The sequence below is a fragment of the Stegostoma tigrinum genome, chromosome 4 (genome assembly GCF_030684315.1).
Source record: "Stegostoma tigrinum isolate sSteTig4 chromosome 4, sSteTig4.hap1, whole genome shotgun sequence".
NCBI classification, from domain to species: Eukaryota; Metazoa; Chordata; class Chondrichthyes; order Orectolobiformes; family Stegostomatidae; genus Stegostoma; species Stegostoma tigrinum.
Window position 1 is genome coordinate 76,583,949 of NC_081357.1, and position 20,841 is coordinate 76,604,789.

Below are 20,841 nucleotides of genomic sequence, written 5' to 3' on the forward strand. Positions count from 1 at the left end.
GCCCAAGTGCCACCATGATAGTGAACCATATTTAATAGCATCAAAATAGAAATTGCTGGAATAGCTCAGCGGGTCTGGCGTCATTTGTGCAGAGAAATCAGAGTTAACGTCCAGTGAGCCTTCCTCAGAGCTCAGAATTTCTATTTATTCCTCTGATTTATGGCATCAGCATTTCTTTCAGTTTTTATGTTTAGTAGGATGTTTAGCAAACCTCAAAGACAATTTTGAGGTACAAATAAATACAGAATACGGTGTTCATGTACTGCCCTTTCATACTTTCATGAGTAGCCTCATCAGCAGTCGTTAAATGGAATCATTTTGATGGTGTTCAAAAAATTGGGTATAATTGTCTTCTCTCTATGTGTAGGCAAGTAATCACACCCTCCCTTCCCCTGAATGTTTTTCTACAAAACCGGTCCTGAGGCAAGACATATCCTGGCAAACTGAAATACACTTGTGTAGTCCTTCTAAAATATTGTCTAATGTCTTCAAAAAATTCATGTTTGTAAGGTGTTGATTTGAATAATGGTAATTTTATTGGAATGCAAATCAGGTCAGTGTTAAAACTGCGGAGTAGATAGTCTGTTCCACAGGACTGCTGATATCTTCAACAATTCCCATATCCTGTCAATTGACTGTAAAAAGAAGCCTTCAGGTAGGCTGGTTCCATTTCAAATTTTGATTTTGCACCATAAATAATCTGCTATTCTTATCATAGAATGTGTAATTGCTAACCAAAGCATTTTACCTATTAATTGCTCTAAAGGACAAAATTGCTTTTATGGATTATAATGTTAGACAAGCCCTTGAGAGTAATTCTGGTCTATAACAGATGTTCAATGTAATGAGATTAATAGTAATCGGCTATAAATAAAACTGACATTTCACAATTGTGAAGTAGCTGTCCAAATCTAAGCCTTAACAAAGGGAGTAGCAGTTAGATCATATAATTTCATGCACAATTCAAATTTACATGAAAGATTTATTATGCTGTGTAGCTAAAGCATAGATAATTATTTTCTGACTCTAATATCACAGCTAGCTCTCTAGAAGGACTGCAGTTTTCTAGAGTTATAGGTGAGACCAGCAGCGTTGTTTCCACTTCAACAACAATCCCTATAATCCACCTATCATGAATGTGGAAGACATTTTTAGCAATCCATCTCTTGGTGCATTGTCTTCTCTGTAGATCATGACCTTGATAAAATAGAAAGCATTGTGCATTCCAATGCTGTCTTGAGGGATGCCATCAGAGGCCCCTTGTGCTACTAGGGCACTAATAGCAGCAGGACTGGGAGGTGTTGGACAAAATGCACTTCAAAGGTTCCTCAGCATCAAAACAGATTAAGGAAGATTGCACATCTCACTGATTTTGAAGGCAGAAGAAGTCTGCAGTATCAAGATGGTCCTGGTCATTATGATTTACTATATTTTAGTGCACATCATATATTCCACAAAAACAAAGCTGAATTCTTCTTGAGTCTGGTATTTAAAGTTTATTTATAACACTCACTATTTATGAAGTGACAATATCTCAGACACACACATATTGTCTGAGTTTTGGGCTTTCTTATATTACTGTACACTATACACAGATATAGCTGACTGTTTTCATCACACAATGGGAGTGACTGAAGACAATGAGGGTATCTTTATACTAGATCATTACATGCTGTGATATCATGTAAGTATCTTACAAGTACTAGTCTGTCTGCTCATGTGAGGACTTTATCTTTGCTTGCCACAACAGCATATGACCATGGCTAGATACATTAATATAGTATTTCTCCACAAATCCTTGTACTTGCATGAATGTCTCTAACTTATACACATGGTCCAAGTTCAAGTTGAGATAACTATTTGTATGTTTGTTCTGAAATAACTCCATCACAAAGGCAGTATCCCGTCACCAAGTCACCCTTTATTTACACATGGACAGTCCTTGACACTGATCCAGCTCCCTCATCTGTCAGCCAGGGCTCCCTGATTGGACCAGATTAACAGCCCCAATCTGGGAATTCATATTCCACCTGGCTGACATCATAACAATTTCTATATCCTATCTCCTTCTGAATCCAAGGACATAGGCAGGTTCTTTTGTATTTGGAGTTCCTCCCAAGGTATCGGATCAAGTTTTCCAACTCTGCCTCTGATTCTGAAGGTGTGTAATGCACAGTAGCTCACCTCTTGTGTCCGGAGCGGCTTGGAAGAAATTCATTCTCCTTGTCAGGCAGCAAATGTGTTGAGATGGTCACATCCGCCACATCTGTCTTGGATTCCGAGGTATCTTCAACACTTGATGGAGAAGAACCCATAGTTCTCAAACAATTGGAAAGGCTGACGAGGACCTGGACATCTTTTGCTCCTCAGCTTTTTGCAAGTTTGCAGCTTTCATATGGTCCATGTGCTTGTTCAGATTGTCTCACCTACCTGAAATTTAAACATCACTGTCCCTGACCTCGTATTGACCATGCCTGTCACCTATGCAGGTCTATTTCTGTGGTTTCTACTCCAAACTTTGTCCCCTGAAGTAAACTGTCTTGCTCGCTTAGTGGAGTTTTGAGTCTGGCATTGGCATTCCTGATGCTGTTTGACCCTCACCACCACCACCATTACCACCACCGCCGCCACACCCCCCACCCCCCCACCCCCACCCCGGATCAGATTTAACCTTCTCGCCATTAGCAGCTCAGCTGGAGCTATCTCTATAGTTGCATGAGGGGTGGTCCTATAATCAAATCGAACCAGGACAGCTGGTATCTAAAGAAGCTGTGGGCTGTTTCTCTAAGCCTGCCTTCAAAGTTTGGATTGCTCTTTCACCAGACTATTGGATGATGGATGCTGTGGAGCTGTTTTTATATGTTGAATACCCATTTAACTTCAGGAAATACGTAAAATCCCTGCTGGTAAATGATGGCCCATTATCTTTGACCAACACTCCTGGGAGTCTATGTATTGCAAAAGATGTGCACAGTTTTTATCGTCATCCTAATATTTGTCAATTGGGCTCTATACATGTACAACCATTATGAGTGTGAGCTCTCAATGACTAAGAACGTCAAGCCCATGAACAGATCTGCATGGTTGACATGTAACTGAATCCAGGGTTTATCCAGCCATTCTTACAAATGTGGGGTAATGCTGGCACTAATCTTTCTTCCTGTTGGCATTCTGGGCATGGTTCCATCTACACGGTTACATCTCCATCCATTCCTGGTCACCAGACATAACTTCTTGCCAACATCCTCATATTGGAAACCCCCGTTTAGTTTGGTCAATTCCTGACAGTGATCTTTGCTTAGGACAATCACTCTTGTCCCCCCGTCCCCAATCCCCATAATGATGCGCCATCGTCCACTGTGATCTGGTCTCTCCAGGTCCAAAAATGTTTCAATTCCTGTTGTGACATCTCTTTGTTTTCACCCATCTCCGCCAACTGATTCGGTTTTTTCAGGGCTGGATCTTTTTGTGTCCAATGTCTGATACTGTCAGCTCTGACTGGAAGTATGTGCAGAAAATTTAGAACCATTACAGACTGCTCCTGTGGCAGTACTACTGGTGGTGTATCTGGTGGCGGGAAGTGGTTCATTGCATCCACATTTGCTACTTGTCCTCCCGGATGGTGTTCCAACTTGTAATTATACACATTTAGTATTAGAGCTCACGGCTGAATTCAATCTGAAACAATGGGCAGCACTGCATTCTCCTTTTTAAATAGATCTGGCTTGGGTCTGTGGTCTGTTATAATTACAAATTTATGTATGTAAAGGTATTGGTGGAATTTCCAGACTCCAAATATGACTGCCAGATCTTCCTTCTCTGGGCATATTTATGCTCTGCATTAACCAAAATCCCCAATGCTTATGCCATTGAGCACCCTTCTCCATTGGGCCACCTATAAGCCAATACTACCCTGATGTCAAACAGGGAGATGTCGCATGACAATACCAGATCTTGCTCGGGACCATAGTGTGTCAACACCTTAGAAGCTGATAGCTATTTCTCCACTTTTCTGAAAGCAGTAACTTGGCTATTTGACTATATCTAAGGCTGACCCTTTCTTAAGAGCTGATACGTAGGTACCAGGATAGAGGCCAGGTTACGTATGAACTCTGCATAATAATTCACCAGCCCAAAGAAAGTCCTAAGCTCTGGTACAAACATGGGAGTCAGAGCACTTTTGATCACCCTATTTTTTTAATCTTCCAATGGTGAAATGGCTGAGGCAGTGAACAGGTATTTTGTATCGGTCTTTACAGAGGAGGACGCTAATAACAAGCCAGTAATGGACAAATAGATGAAGGTAGGTAAGGACCTGGAAACAATCATTCTTACAGAAGAGATAGTGTTGGGCAAGCTAATGGAGCTAAGGATTGTTAAGTCTCCTGGCCCTGATGGAATGCATCCTAGGGTACGAAAAGAGATGGTGGGAGAAATACCAAGTGCACTGGCGGTAATTTTCCAAAATTCTCTGGACTCTGGACTCAGTCCCAGCAGATTGGAAAACAGCAAATGTGGTGCCACAGTTTAAAAAGGGAGGTAGACAAAAGATGGGCAAATATGGACCGGTTAGCTTAACCTCTGTAGAGGGGAAGATGGTTGAATCTATTATCAAGGAAGAAATAGCAAGGCATCTCAATAGAAATTGTCCTGTTGGGCAGACGCAGCATGGGTTCGTGAAGGACAGGTCATGCTTGACAAGTCTTTTGGAATTCTATGAAGATATTACAAGCAAGGTGGATAATGGGAATGTGGTGTACCTAGATTTCCAAAAGGCCTTTGACAAGGTGCCGCACAGAGGCTGCTGCATGAGATAAGGATGCATGGCGTTAGGGGTAAAGTATAGCGTGGATAAAGGATTGGTTGACTAACAGGAAGCAAAGAGTGGGGATAAATGAATGCTATTCTGGCTAGCAATCAGTGACTAGTCGTGTGCCTCGGGGATTGGTGTTGCCACCGCAATTATTTACAATTTGTATAGATGATTTGGAGTTGGGGACCATGTGTAGGGTGTCAAAGTTTGCAGATGACACTAAGATGAGTGGCAGAGCAAAGTGTGCAGAGGACTGTGAAACTTTGCAGAGGAACATAGATACATTGAGTCAGTGGGCAAAGGTCTGGCAGATGGAATCCAATGTAAACAAATGTGAAGTCATACATTTTGGTAGGAGTAATAGCAAAAAGGATTATTATTTGAATGGTAAAAAGTTGCAGCATGCTGCTATCTAGAGGGACCTGGGTATCCTTGTGCATGAATCACAGAAGGTTGGTCTGCAGGGACAACAAGTAATTAGGAAGGCAATTGGAATTTTGTCCTTCATTGCTAAAGGGATTGAGTTTAAAAGTAGAGAGGTTATGTTGCAGCTGTACAAAGTGCTGGTGAGGCCACACCTGGAGTACTATGTGCAGCTTTGGTCTCCTTACTTGACAAAGGATGTACTGGCACTGGAGGGGGTGCAGAGGAGGTTCACTAGGCTGATTCTGGAGTTGATGGGGTTGGTTTATGAGGAGAGACTGAGTAGATTGAGATTATATTCATTGGAATTCTGAAGATTGAGGGGGTATCTTATAGAAACATATAAAATTATGAAGGGAATACGTAAGATAGAAGTAGAGAGGATGTTTCCACTGGCAGGTGAATCTAGGACAAGAGGGCATAGCCTCAAGATTGGAGCGAGCAGGTTTAGGACTGAATTGAGAAGGAACTTCTTCACCCAGAGAATTGTTAATCTATGGAATTCCTTGTCCAGTGAAGCAGTTGACACTACTTCAGTAAACGTTTTTAAAGCTAAAGTAGATTTTCTTTGAACAATAAAGGAATTAAGGGATATAGTGAGAGTGTGGGTAAGTGGATCTCAGTTCACGAAAAGATCACCCATGATCTTATTGAATGGTGGAGCAGGATCGAAGGGCTGGACGGCCTAATCCTGCTCCTAGTTCTTATGCTGTAATGGGTCTTGTTGACTCTGTAGCCCAAGTAGGACAATTGCTGTGCCTGGTAAACACATTTTCCCTTCTAAGGCATATGTTTGCCTGAGAGAAATGTCTCAGGCCTATGTCCAAATTCTCTAACTGCTTCCTAATGGTCCTCCCCTGTAAGGTGACCAAGGGTAGTCCTTGTAAAATGTTCTCCATTGTCAGCTGACAAATTGTACAGGCTGACGATCCAAATGGCAGTCTCTATATTGGTAAAAACCCTTACGGGTATTAATTGCAGCACATTCCTGGGAATCCTCATCTAACTGCAATTGTAGATATTCATGGCTTATGTCCATCTTCGTGAAGAAGTACCCCACTGCCATCTTTGCATATAAATTCTCAATGTGAGGGACTGGGTATTTATCCAAGTAGGAAAAGTGGTTTACCATTTGTTTAATATCTCCAGGAAGGTGAACAACCTCATTGAGCTTCACAATCAGAATGACCTGTGATGCCCATTCCACAAACTGGACTGGTTGATGATTCACTTTCTTTCCACCTTCCTAATTTCTACCTCTACTTTTTGCCATAAAACAAACGGCACGGGGAAAGCCTTGGAATTGCTTCCTGGTCAAGATGCGGTGTGGCTTTGGGTCCATTGATAGTGCCTAGGCCATCCTGAAAAATGTCTGGGCATTTATTTAGGACTTTGCTCAGGCAGACATTTTCTCATGGAAAAATGTTGAGCCAATCTAGGTGAATCTTTCTCAACCAACTTTTCCCCCATCAAACTTGGACCCAAGCCTTTTACAACATTTGCTGGTAAAAAAACAAACTGCTTCTCATAAGAGACCAGAACAAAAGTTGTAGCCTTTATCTGTACAGGTTCCCCGGTATAGGTTCTCATTTGAGGTCTTGCATTACAATTGCTACATGTTTATCATGCTCTTGTACCATTTTCTCTCTTCTTTCCAACTGTATATCTTGTATAAATGTTTGATTGGTGAGAGTGTAGGATGTTTCTGATCATATGAGTGTAGTTTGGCCAATTGGTCACAACCAAATTCACTTAATTATGGTCAAAGTTTTGTGATTACCTTTATGATCCACACTGAAGGACAATGAATAATGCAATTGACACAAGACAATATTTAACACAAACAGTGAATCTCAACATGGCACAACAGATGCTGAACATTCTTGTTAGTAATTACAAAACAGCTGTTAAATTCCCCCCAAAATTATCTAAGGTCTGCTCAGGAGATGTGGGGCAGCCTTCCATATGACAGTGGGTTGCAGGCTCTGCAGGCTCCAGATAAAATTTTCACCCAGTCACATCTTCTCTGGTCACGGTCCTAAGAGCCAAACTGTTCCTTGTGCTATGTGATTTTTTTCAATCTTGGTTGGAGCGAGAGAGAGCTGGACCTGCCTTGATGCCCCCATCTCATAACTGTCTGCCTCATATTTCTTCCTTTACTCCACTGTTCGATCCTGCCCAACTTGAGGCTGACCCGGTTAGTCCATTTTCTAACTGCTCTACTCAGATGATGAAAACAAACAAAAGGTGCTTTGGTTGGTCCTATGGACAGAAAGCTTTGTTTGAATGCACACTGTTTTCCTGCTACTTGTATAGCTGGCATTTATGGAGCAATGGGAACTCCTAATCTTGAACATCATATAATTTGTGAACTGCTTTCTGATTGACTCTTGATTGTATCAACTGATTGGTATCTTTGTCCCCTTGGTCTACATGGAGCCAGAGATTAGATCATCAATGCCTAATGGATGGAGTTGGTTTTAGTTTAGTATTTTAAAAGCTGCATCCTTTTCTGGTCTTGGGACCAATAGCTTATGTTTTAAATAGGGTCCTTCTTCCCAAAACTGGGATATTCCCTAGCAGAAAACCTTGAATTAAAATGATAATGCTTCAAGAGATTACGGGAGGCAAGAACTGAGTCGATCTGTCTTTAAAACATGAGATTTGCTGGTGAGCATAAACCGTTAACTAGAGGAATGGAATGTAGATTTAACTTAGCTTTCCAAAAATCCTGGCAAATCACTTTACTTCTAACAACTATGGATTATATACTGAAACCTCCATTTTCTGCACATCTTGGAAAGGGTGTACTGGTGTACATACCTTGGTGTGTTGTTGAACACAATTTGTAGGTATACAGAACCCATAAACTGCTCAGATATATATGTGTGCAGTTACTCCTGCATTCCATGCATGATGATTGGCATGTTGACCTAGATTGCAGTATTGACTTCTGGTTCTGGAAGTTGCTGCCATGCATGGACCTTAGAGGTAGGCACAGTAGGAAATAAAATTAGAGGGAACACTGTGCAGAAATTGTGAGTAGAGCAGTGCGTCAAGAACCATTGAACTGGTGGTGTTTTTGATTTGTTACACATAAGGGAATTTGGTAAAATAGCCAGTCAAGGAATGTAATTGTGCCCTTGAACATGAAAAGTATCAGTTGCAAGCTTGCCGTATGGCTCAGAAGAAACCTTTTATGTGGAAGGAGATGTTCTTTCAATTGTTGTGGTTAACGGGATTGATATATTTTATACGATTTCATTAGTTGATTGGTATCCTTCATAATACCAGGTCAATATTTTGATTCACTCACTAATCATTTGGGTTTTCTGTGACAATATGACCCACATTTATATGTTCTGGCATGACGTGACAAAAGGTTTACAGAATTATCATTTGTTTGTCCCTTGCAGCTTCCTAGTTCATCTCAGAATGAACATAGTAGCTATGACTCTGTTGGTTGCATTCTGGTCACTCCAGGATATTCTTTTTGATCTTGCATCTGGACATCATCTAAATAAGTTTCAGAATCTCCTTGTCTCGGCTGTGACCAAAATGTCTGGAATTGTGGTTGTAATCTGGAATCTTTGGTGTTGCAACTGACGAATTTGTCACCTCATGGATCATAATAACATCTATGTTGCCCAACAACCAATAATAGGTGGTTCATATGTTTCAATGATGTAAAACGCTCATCCTGAGGATTTGTATTGGCATTTAAGATGGATAATACCAATGTGTGGAAATGTCAGACCTATTGCAAGCAGTTAGCTTATCTTGTGTAGACAACACCATGCTTTTCCAGTTTCCTAAGTATATCTTATGTAAGATGCATAAAGGGATGATAAACTACTTTGCACCAGGATAACTGTTGGCATATAGTGCAGGTTGTCCATTCCTTTTGTGATATATCACTTGGATTGGATGAGGATTGTAGGCTGCAAAGTCTTCAGCTTTAATGGTATTGTATATTGTCTAACTAGGGTTTGCAAGCCATGGTTACCTCTTGGACTTTGTTGATTTGGCTGTGAGCCATTGAAAGGACTTTGGAAACTTATTTGGCATTGTTTCTTGGTTGGCTCTTCACATGCTTTGAGGGGCCATTCTGTAGCTCTTTATCTTTCTCTGGCTAATTGCAATTCTAATATATGTCAGCCCAGTGTCCTTTTGTGGAACATATGTCATGGCCACTGCCTTAGTGGGTGAGAGAAGACACATCTGATTCAAGATTTGGATGTCCTAGTAAACCTGCTGATGGCTGTAAAAGCTGTACAAGAATCAAGCGATGCTTCTGGCCTGCTACAATTCCTTAAATCTTGCATGATACCTTTAGCAAAGCATCAGTGGCGGCACGGTGGCTCAGTGGTTAGCATTGCAGCCTCACAGCACCAGGGACCTGGGTTCGATTCCAGCCTCGGGCGACTGTCTGTGTGGAGTTTGCACATTCTCCCCGTGTCTGCGTGGCTTTCCTCTGGGTGCTCCGGTTTCCTCCCACAGCACAAAGATGTGCGGGTTACGTGGATTGGCCATGCTAAAATTGCCCGTAGTGTTCAGGGGTGTGTGGGTTATAAGGGGATGGGTCTGGGTGGGATGCTTCAAGGGGTTTTGTGGACTTGTTGGGCCGAAGGGCCTGTTTCCACACTGTAGGGCATCTAATCTAATCTATACTCCTTAGTTTGACCAGAAGTAATGATCAGCTCTATAACCCTTTCAGCTAAGTTAGATTCAGTAAAGTCACATCTTGTTCCTGTGTATTGACTCCTGCCTAAGAAGCAGTTGATCATTTCATCCATTGTTGTCCATATGACATGAACGCAACGTGTTTGCCCAGAAATTTACTTAAATTTTAAGTTGACCTTCTAAATGTGAAAGAAAACTGTCAGGATCTTTCTGACAGAAATACTGGAGAATTTTATTCATCTTAATCATTTAGTGTCAAAGTGAAAAGAGGTTTGACTGCTTGTCATTCTTTGTCAGTTATGTGCTGTGGAAATGTTTACCATTTAGTGAACACTGTAGGAAGCGCAACATGTAAGCTGATATTAGTCAGGAAAATATTTTTTAAAAGTTTGGTTGATCCTTATCTGCAAACATTAAGGTTACTCCCAGGGCAAGTGTGCAATTTTCAGATTTTGAGTTGATTTAGTCCACAGTGAAATAATACAATCATTATTTGATTTTATTTTTATTCTATAAATATCAGTTTTCAGGGCTGATTTGAATACATCCTTACATAAGTAGCAGCAATAACATAAGACCTAAGTGCCTCTGGAAGTTTATTTCTAGATTTTGTATCCAAAGTTAGTCTTAATTAAAATATCAAAGAATATTACACTGGGATCAAAGAAAACTTGATAGTGCCTCCACCAACATCCACTAACTTGTCCTTCCATTGTTAATTCCATCTGGTTGTATCCCACTGATCTCCAATATGTCTGGCCCTAGCTAATGTAATGAAGATTATGAGTGGTACTGAAGATTCATGTTTACATTGTATGTATAAAACACCTTTGTTTTAAAACCAAGTATAATATATCTGCTCCATCTGTCACAACCCATTCATATTAATAATTAAATCACCGAATTGCTGTACCTTGTATCAACAATTAAATAAAAACAGGTATTCAGTGAATTGTATGAACAACTGAGTTAATAGCAAAGATAAAATGAAGCAACCAAAACTGTCAAAGATCTGAAATGAATCAAAAATTGAAGTTAACACACAACAAACGGATCAATAACTAAAAGATAAAGACTACTTATCACAGTTCAAACACTTACAGACCTACTGTGATAGGGACTGTGGACCTATCCTGATGCAGTATGGTGTAGAGTTAACAAAATCGATAACATTTCTAAGAGTAGTATTACTTACCAGCAAGGATGGCCACTTTGAGAAATAATTTTTATAAATCTTTATACGTCTATTCATAAAACTGGCATGTAACAAAATATTACTGAAAAAGAGTCACTGGACCCAAAATGTTAACACTGATTTCTCTCCACAGATGCGACCAGACCAGTGAGATTTTCCAGCAATTTCTGTTTGTAATTCTGATTTCTGAGGTCGTCCCTTTCTCCAACCCACAGACTGCAGTCAATTTCTAGGTCAAAATTGGGCTTAGAGTTCTAATAAACCTCAAGACAATCACTACAATCCAGCTACTGACAACACCTAACTCCCAACTTGCCAGCATCGTACTTGACTGGCCTGACATGACTCCCAAACTCCTAAACCACCATATCTATCTGTTTAAGATAACAAAGTGTGAAGCTGGATGAACACAGTAGGCCAAGCAGCATCTTGTGCTCCTGAGATGCTGCTTGGCCTGCTGTGTTCATCCAGCTTCACACTTTGCTATCTTGGATTCTCCAGCATCTGCAGTTCCCATTATATCTATCTGTTTGTTACTTTACCCATCTCCCACCCAACCCAACACCATCCTACTCAGATGCCTGCCTATTAGGTGCCACTTGACCTGAATACCACACTATACCATTAACCATGCACCCTTCCACCTTCTTATTCACTTACCTCATATGACCACTCTCATTCATTAAGAATCAATCATCATTAAGACGTTTAAATGAGAAAAAAATTGTCACTTAGATTTGTTGAATAGCAATTTAATTAAATGTTTAAATGAAACAGAAAACATACAAAAAGATACCTGAAAGATTGTTTTACTGGGAGATGTGCTTTGCTTCCATTGTGTTGTAATGGAGGCTACAGCCTATGGCTAGAATCAGAAGACTGGTCAGAAGAAGCACAATCTGCAAAGAGGGTAGATTTTCCAATGGTTTATATTGATTAGAACAATTCTGATACTATTGGAAGGTTCTGGGCAAATAGTTACAAAGACAAACTTTTAGATAAATCATAAAAGCACTAATTACAATTTTATTGGAATTACCTATTAGTGAAATGGCATGTCACATAAGACCTCTGATTAGAAGAAATCAATATGCACTGTTAAGCAGGATTCTGGTGAATTTATACAACAACTTAAGTGTCTTGTGGCATAATGATAGTGTCCCTACTTCTGGGCCTGAAAGTGAGGGTTCAAGCCCCATGTAATCTGGAAGTGCCCAATGTATCCAAGCAGGTGAATAGTAATATCCTTTTAATAACTTGGATGGATTGTAAATGCCAAGGATGTAGGATAATGTTAACATTATTCATAAAACAAATGTAGCAATTGTAAGAAGTAGAGCATTTTAAATGGCAGAGAAATAATTCAAAGCTTTTTTTCCAACAACCTGTTAAATTAACTTATTTTCTGGATTTAAAAAGTTGCAGAATAGTGATCATGTATCACTGTTGTCATAAAAACCCATCCACATTCACAGAAGCCATTTAGGGTAGGGAATCTGCCATCCTTGCCAAATTTGGTCTACATGTGACTCCAAACCCACAGCAATATGGTTGACTTTTAAGTGCCCTCTGGGCCATTAGGAAGAGGCAATAAATATTATCCTAACCAGTGACACACCTGTATCATGAATTATTTTTTGTTGTTGATGCAGTTTGAATCAAGTTGATTTTTAACATTAAATACATGACTGTTAAATCCTCTGAAAATTCTTGAATCCCATTCTTCATTTAAATGGATTGCAGCAAAATTCCAGGACCGATTTTACTGTTTAATTATGGTACTTCATTAAGAGGCACATTTGTAGCCTGAAGGCTGAATTACAATGTAGCTTACATTGAAAAGTTTATATATATCAATAGTTTATATATATGGATAGTCTTATTCAGACAATTTTCATATTTCAGTAACCGTTTCAACTACTTTGGAATGAGAAAGATTAGAATACTGAAAATATTAAATCATTGCACAAAACATCAGGAATGTGCAACTGTACCTGAAAAGTATAAAAGATTATTTAATATTTTAAATGAAGATTTCTACACAAATCCTTGGTTCATGTTTTCTCTTGATAGATGCTAATAAACATAATATTTTTTGTGTTTATTTCAGTTAAGTTGCTGTTTAATCATTCCTAAATCTACATCTTTATTTAATTGAGCCTTTAGTGCATTTTATTGTTTAGGAAATTGATGACTTCATTGAGTTCTCTACACCTGGCATTAATTATGAAAAAAAAGTACTATAGTAGCAGAACTGCACATTTTACTTTTTAAAACTCAATAAAAACCACAAAAGCAAGGCCAATTAAGCAAAGCTACTGGCTTGTTTTCAATAGGAATGACTCTTCCCTAGTTATAAATGTCTCACATCATGGGCAAATTTCATGCACTCACCCAAGGCAAGTCTGAGAGTAGAGGGTATCTAACTGGGCAGGAGGATGCTGGATACAGATCCCACTACCTTCCTGCCTTTACCCCAGTTACAACAGAAGTGAAAAAGTCCATGATGCGCTTACTGCTCTTTCATTAATTGTGGTCCTTACATGATCAACTAATGTCAGTCATCCTGCCATGGCTGGTATTCATCCAGGGATGGTTTGGAGATTCACCATATTGGAAGACTAAAAACAGATTGCTGGAGCTCTTTGTGGGCTATCTACTCAGTGTTTGATAAAGAGACCCAGAAATAAGAAAGAAGGCCCACACAGAATCACTTCCTTTCCTTTGCTGCTGAGTGCCCTCCCGTCCTCCTGTGCTCCCCTGTGACTGCCTCCCACCCCCAGCCAACAGGCACCCTAAAACGTCCCTCCTGTTGCAACTTGGCTGTGACTTTGATCCTTTGGTAACCTTGGGTTTCAGTTATGTGTATTACTACCACGAGTCACCATCTTTCCAGGGTTCCTGATCACAGCAAAGGCCTGCCATTCTTTAGTGTAATGTATTTAATGACTATTTCAAAATAAAATGAGAACAACTTAAGAGAGAGGTTTAGGTCACACGATTAAGACAAGCAAGCTCACAGACCATGTAAGATTGTATTTCTCCAAATGTCTTCTTTTTCTTAAATAAAACAAAAAATGTTGCTCATAATATTATCAGCAGCTACAAGTTACCCAAGGTACCCACAATCAATGATCAACAAATAAAACTATAGTCCATTAGCAAAATTGTATGTTGGTTTAGGTCAGTCCTACTTTCAACTGCCTCTGCACATGCATTGAATGCATACCTTTTGAATTAGTTTTCAAATGAGATGCAGTATGTTGTTATTTGGGGGTTCTCCTTGTTTTTGCCCAGCTCTGGGGCAATGTTCCTTCTGAGGAGTATTGTTCCAGTGCCAAGCAATATTGTTGTGGCAACTATTGTTGTTATTCCATTTCCGTTTTTGAGGAACTGGGGACCTTTGGGACTGATGGTCATTCTGTACTTTTTGTAGATGGTGATCTCCTGTAAACCTCCTGATCAGTTTCCTGCACTGAAGGAACAGCTTTTCTAATTGTATGTGTATATGTCTGTGGTTATCAAAATATATTTGACCAATTACATTCACCATGCACAAATGAGGTGACAAATTCTTTGCACAGCTCCTGTGTTGCCAAGTGCAATCGCACTGCAAACTAGAGCCTATGCCTCCAGACATAGCTGGCCTAGACCTAGACAGTAGCCCAGGGCAGTGCTGTATCCCAAGTTAAAAGGAATGCCCAGTATTGCAGGAGTAAGGTAAATGATATTCTATGCTTTGTAAGTGCCACCTTTTTCCTCTCTGCTACTTCTCAGTCACATGGTGACTGCTCATTTTGATTCTGTCACCGCACACACCTCTTACCAAGACTCATGGACTACAGGTTTCACTATATTGTGCATCATGTCCTCTCAAGAGTTCTCACCCACCTCTACTGCCAACACTTCCTGCCAACTGTACTTCCTACCCACTCACTGATGACACCTCACCACCTCTCCTGATCATATATGACCACTTGTATTACTTCCATTGTACTCAATGCCTCATTACAAGAAAAACAAGTAAACTTTGTACAAACACGTTTCTTCAAACAGCAACCGCCTTGATTGACACATATTTGGCAAGCCTATCTGAAAGCAGGCGATGTGGAGTTCTCACCAGCTCCCCAGTCAATGGATGAGAGTCACATCAGCTCCATTAACTATTACCCCAGTTCTTCATTATTTGTTCAGTAATTGGTGAGACATTCATTACCTCAAACACACGTATCTAAGGCATATTCAGTTTTCCACTGTCAAATTATCTAATTTAATGATCAAAACGGGGTGACAAAACACTGATATTCGAGGAAGCTATACATCAAGAATATACACATAACAGCTAACTGTAAACTTTTTTCTGCACTGAATCTTTTCACATGATAGATTATTTGCATTTGTTTTTCTAATTTGACTTAAGATGCAGTATAATAACTGTGCAACCAGAAACATAGATTAGCTATATAATGTTGACAGTTTGATCATAACAGGTTTCAATCCTGGTGCATTCCACTGAGGTCTACATTGTGTGCAGAAAGGGAACTAAAAAATGTCCATAGAATTAGACGTTAATGTTTATCGACAGTGTGAGTTAAATATATGTTTTGCATGTGATCAGCATAGATCCTGATGTGTTCAACCTGAATTTGAGTAAATGGAAGACATTGTGAAAAGGCACTAATTTTACAAAAGTTTCAATTTTAGCCAATACAAAGCAAACTTTAAAATTGTGCCAGAATGGTGTCCAACTATTTAAACTGTTTAATCTGTAAATTGAAATCCTGCAATTTTCAATAGAAATTCTACTGCAGCAGCAAGCATTTTCATTTGAATATACCTTTGCTTTTAAAACAAAGCTTTTGGCTTTAATGCTTTTTGTAAAAATAGCAGAGAGGAGAATTTCATGCAGACACAAAATGACCCTTCCAGCAATATTACTCAGCATGGTTTCAACACATATAATTTTGAAAATTTTAGTGTTAACACATAGCGAATCATTTTATTGAATTTACACTGAAATGGAAAATTCAGCTTTAATTTAACACCGGTGGGTGTTTCTAGAAGCTGAGGGTGATAGTGATGAAAATGGTGAAAGAATTTTATTTCCCTTTGTTTTAAAAGGATGCTTAAGCAATAGTGGGAATGGAATAGGTTAAACATATGGGACACAGAGTACAGCAACAGGCCACTCAGGCCAGTCAACCCATGCCGACATATATGCTGCATTTTGGCCTCTTCCCAACTTTCCTCATTTAAATCTATCATCATAGTCCTCTATTCCATTCTCCCTCAAATGCTTGTCTAGCTTTCTCTTCAGTGACCTGCATTATTGACTCCTATCACTCCCTGCGGTCTCTGAAATCCCTATTGATGACTATCCTATATCCGCTGTCACAGGTTATTCTGTTCTCTACAGGGGGAGTCACTCTTTTGTATTCATTCCATCAAAACTTTTCATAATTTTAAAACAGCTATTAGGACATTCTACTCCTTCCTTTTTCAAGAGAAAGGTTGTTCATCCTTTCCTGATATACATAATATATACACCTATATTTTTACTTATGATATCATCCTTGTAAATCTTCTCTGTACTCTCTTCACCCTTTTTATAGAATTGCACATTTCATTCTAAGTATGGTCTAATCAATGCTGTTTACAGATTTAGCATAAATTCCTTACTTTTTAATTCTCTCCTTCTTAAAAAAAAGCTTAGTGCTTGGTTTGATTCTTGTATGGTCTTACCGACTTGTTGTCCAAATGTTATGGATTGATGTATTTGGACTTTGAGATCCCTTTGTCCCTCTCTAGTAATGCCATTTTTTAGATTTCATTGCAGTATAGAGGTGTATATGATTATAATGGGTATGTATCAGGGTTTATAGACAGCAGCAGTTCCCCTTAGTTGAAGAGGTAGTAACGAGGGGCATAATTTTAAATTGAAAAGTTGAGCTTTTGAGAATAAATGTTTTCACCCAGAGGGTGATAAGCATCTGGAACACATTACCTGCAGAGATAGTTGAGGCTGGAACCTTTCAAAAATATTCGGATAAGTACTTAAAGTGTCATAACATTCAAAACAATGGGTTTAGAGTAGGACAGTGGGATGAATGTAGGTAGCAGAGATAATGGGAACTGCAGATGCTGGAGAATCCAAGATAACAAAGTGTGAAGCTGGATGAACACAGCAGGCCAAGCAGCATCTCAGGAGCACAAAAGCTGACATTTCCAGCCTAGACCCTTCATCAGAGACCTCTCTGATGAGGGGTCTAGGCCCGAAACGTCAGCTTTGGTGCTCCTGAGATGCTGCTTGGCCTGCTGTGTTCATCCAGCTTCACACTTTGGTATCTTGAATGCAGGTAGCAGTATATTTTGGCAGTACAGATTTGGTGAGCCGAAGAGCAACTTCTGTACTGTATAATTCTATGACTCTCTGCATTCTGACCTACAACAATGTGCTTGACTCTGAAATAGCTTAGCAACTCATTTAGTTCAGCTGTAATTAAGAATTGGCAACAATTGGTTGCCTTGCCAATAGTGTCTACATTGTAATAGCAGTACCTGGAGTGATCCCAGATTTACCTTGAAGTCCAGTCTATTACTGAACACCTCTTCAAAGTTTTCAGTACACTACCAGAGGTGGTCGCTACTCCTGGCTATGCTGTCAGTACTGCAGAACTGCCCACCTCCAACTGACAAACAGCCCAAGGAGCACAAGAAATTAAAGCCTGTCAGCTGATAAATGAAATTGTCGTTTATCTCAAGGCAGTTGGAATATAAAAGCAGCGATGTGCTTCTGAGGCTTTATAAGGCTCTAGTTAGGCCCCATTTAGAATACTGTGCCCAATTTTGGGCCCCACACCTCAGGAAGGACTTACTAGCCCTGGAGCGTGTCCAGCGGATTTAAATGGCGGAGTGGACTTGATGGACCGAATGGCCTGACTTCCACTCCTATGGACCATCACATGGATGATCCCTGGAATGGTAGGTTTAACGTATGATGAACGGCTAAGGATCCTGGGATTGTACTCATTAGAGTTTAGAAGGTTGAGGGGAGATCTAATAGAAACTTACAAGATAATGTATGGTTTGGAAGGGGTGGACGCTAGGAAGTTGTTTCCTTTAGGCGGGGAGACTAGGACCTGTGGGCACAGCCTTAAAATTAGAGGGGGTAAATTTAAAACTGAAATGAGACGACATTTCTTCAGCCAGAGAGTGGTGGGCTTGTGGAATTCATTGCCACAGAGTGCAGTGGAGGCCGGGGCGTTGGATGCCTTCAAGGCAGAGATTGACAAATTCTTGATCTCAGAAGGAATCAAGGGCTACGGGGAGAGTGCAGGGAAGTGGTGTTGAAATGCCCATCAGCCATGATTTAAATGGCGGAGTGGACTTGATGGACCGAATGGCCTTACTTCCACTCCTATGTCTTATGGTCTTATGGTCTTGTGGAAAATGAGGTGCACTTAGCTCATCCCTAACCTTGGTATGTGGGGAGTCTAACTCCAGATTATATTAGAATCCTCAGTTTTATTTCTCTCACAGTTAGAGACAATTTTAAAATAAATTGACAAAGTTAATACATCCAACAAAACATTCAATACTGTACGTGCTCCCCCACTGGTGCTGCAAAACCAAAGATTTAATCACAATGGGATTGTGAATTTTTTTTAATATTCTTTGATAATTTACTCTTTTCATTCCTCTTTGTCTTGCTAATATTTTTCTTTTGATTTATCGCCTTTTCATCCACTCATCTGCTGTCAATGTATTTAATGTAGCTCTCTTTCCTAAGCCTCATTGGTTCCCTGAAATAGTTATTCAAGCATGAGTCTGTCAAGTGCTTAGCTTGTTTCTTACCTTTTAGCAGAAAATATTTTCCTGCACTCTGTTAATCATGATGTCAAATGTTTTGCACTGTTTTTGTCAATATTGTTGCCCATTTTACTTTCCCAAATTCTATTCTCAGTCTCTCTGTGATCTCTTTAAATCAGCTTTTCTCCAAGCTACTAACTTGGATGTCATCATATTTATTTTCTTCTCTATTATCATCTTAAATTATAATATTTTCTGGTCACTATCACAGAGATGAATTTTATTTCTATTTTGATGCTCTTATCCGTTTTTGTGTACTCTTCATTACTAGATTCAATGCTTAATCTTTCTCTATCAGGTTTTTTAAATTTTGAGTTGGAAAGCGGCCCTCTTCATGGCATAGGAACTGCATTTGTTTATCCACTTTACCTACTTATTCTGTCCAATTGATGTTGGGGTAGTTAAAGCTGACATTAGTTGGTTATTCTGTGTTTATATATAATGTCAAATTTGCTTATATTCTTCTTCCTGTACCTCCCTTCCACTATTAGGTTATCTGTAGACTACAACTCCTAGTGAGATAATAAAATGTGAGGCTGGATGAACACAGCAGGCCAAGCAGCATCTCAGGAGCACAAAAGCTGACGTTTCGGGCCTAGACCCTTCATCAGAGAGGGGGATGGGGAGAGGGAACTGGAATAAATAGGGAGAGAGGGGGAGGTGGACCGAAGATGGAGAGTAAAGAAGATAGGTGGAGAGAGTATAGGTGGGGAGGTAGGGAGGGGATAGGTCAGTCCAGGGAAGACGGACAGGTCAAGGAGGTGGGATGAGGTTAGTAGGTAGCTGGGGGTGCGGCTTGGGGTGGGAGGAAGGGATGGGTGAGAGGAAGAACCGGTTAGGGAGGCAGAGACAGGTTGGACTGGTTTTGGGATGCAGTGGGTGGAGGGGAAGAGCTGGGCTGGTTGTGTGGTGCAGTGGGGGGAGGGGACGAACTGGGCTGGTTTAGGGATGCAGTAGGGGAAGGGGAGATTTTGAAACTGGTGAAGTCCACATTGATACCATATGGCTGCAGGGTTCCCAGGCGGAATATGAGTTGCTGTTCCTGCAACCTTTGGGTGGCATCATTGTGGCAGTGCAGGAGGCCCATGATGGACATGTCATCTAGAGAATGGGAGGGGGAGTGGAAATGGTTTGCGACTGGGAGGTGCAGTTGTTTGTTGCGAACTGAGCGGAGGTGTTCTGCAAAGCGGTCCCCAAGCCTCCGCTTGGTTTCCCCAATGTAGAGGAAGCCGCACCGGGTACAGTGGATGCAGTATACCAGGAACAGCAACTCATATTCCGCCTGGGAACCCTGCAGCCATATGGTATCAATGTGGACTTCACCAGTTTCAATATCTCCCCTTCCCCTACTGCATCCCTAAACCAGCCCAGTTTGTCCCCTCCCCCCACTGCACCACACAACCATTCCCAAATAACCTTTGAATTAGACATGTCCAGAATTCAATAAACATGCAACAAAATTTGATTCCTGTTATTGTCATTTGAGTGCATTGTTGTATATGGTGTACAAGAATAGTGAATGTACTTTGACATTTGATGAATAATGAATTATTTTGTGATTTTATAGTGTGTTTACGTTTCTGAAGTTCCTTATCGTCTGGATACTGATACTTTTGGCAGATTTCATCCTTGAGCTCCGATTTGAATATTTATGGCCAGGTTGGCTATTTATCAAGAGAGTTTATAATTCTTCACGATATCAGGGTCTTGTAAGTATAATTCATGTTTAGGCATTTGTGTATTGAATGTAGAATCTAAACAGATAGTACATCTATGCTTAGAGTTGAATATTTAATTTCAATCTAAATGGCAAAATTGTTGCTTAGAGCTTCAAACTGCATAATGTGCTATTTGTGAT

At 40.1% G+C, this 20,841-nt stretch overlaps 1 protein-coding gene across 1 annotated transcript in view; it reads left to right on the forward strand.

The window, feature by feature from the left end:
* LOC125452701 (macoilin-like) overlaps positions 1–20,841 on the forward strand; it is a 117,317-nt gene that overhangs the window by 43,657 nt on the left and 52,819 nt on the right. The window contains exon 2 of the mRNA XM_048531408.2: positions 20,551–20,692. Coding sequence (XP_048387365.1) covers positions 20,551–20,692 — 142 coding nt within the window. The remainder of the gene's footprint in view (positions 1–20,550; positions 20,693–20,841) is intronic.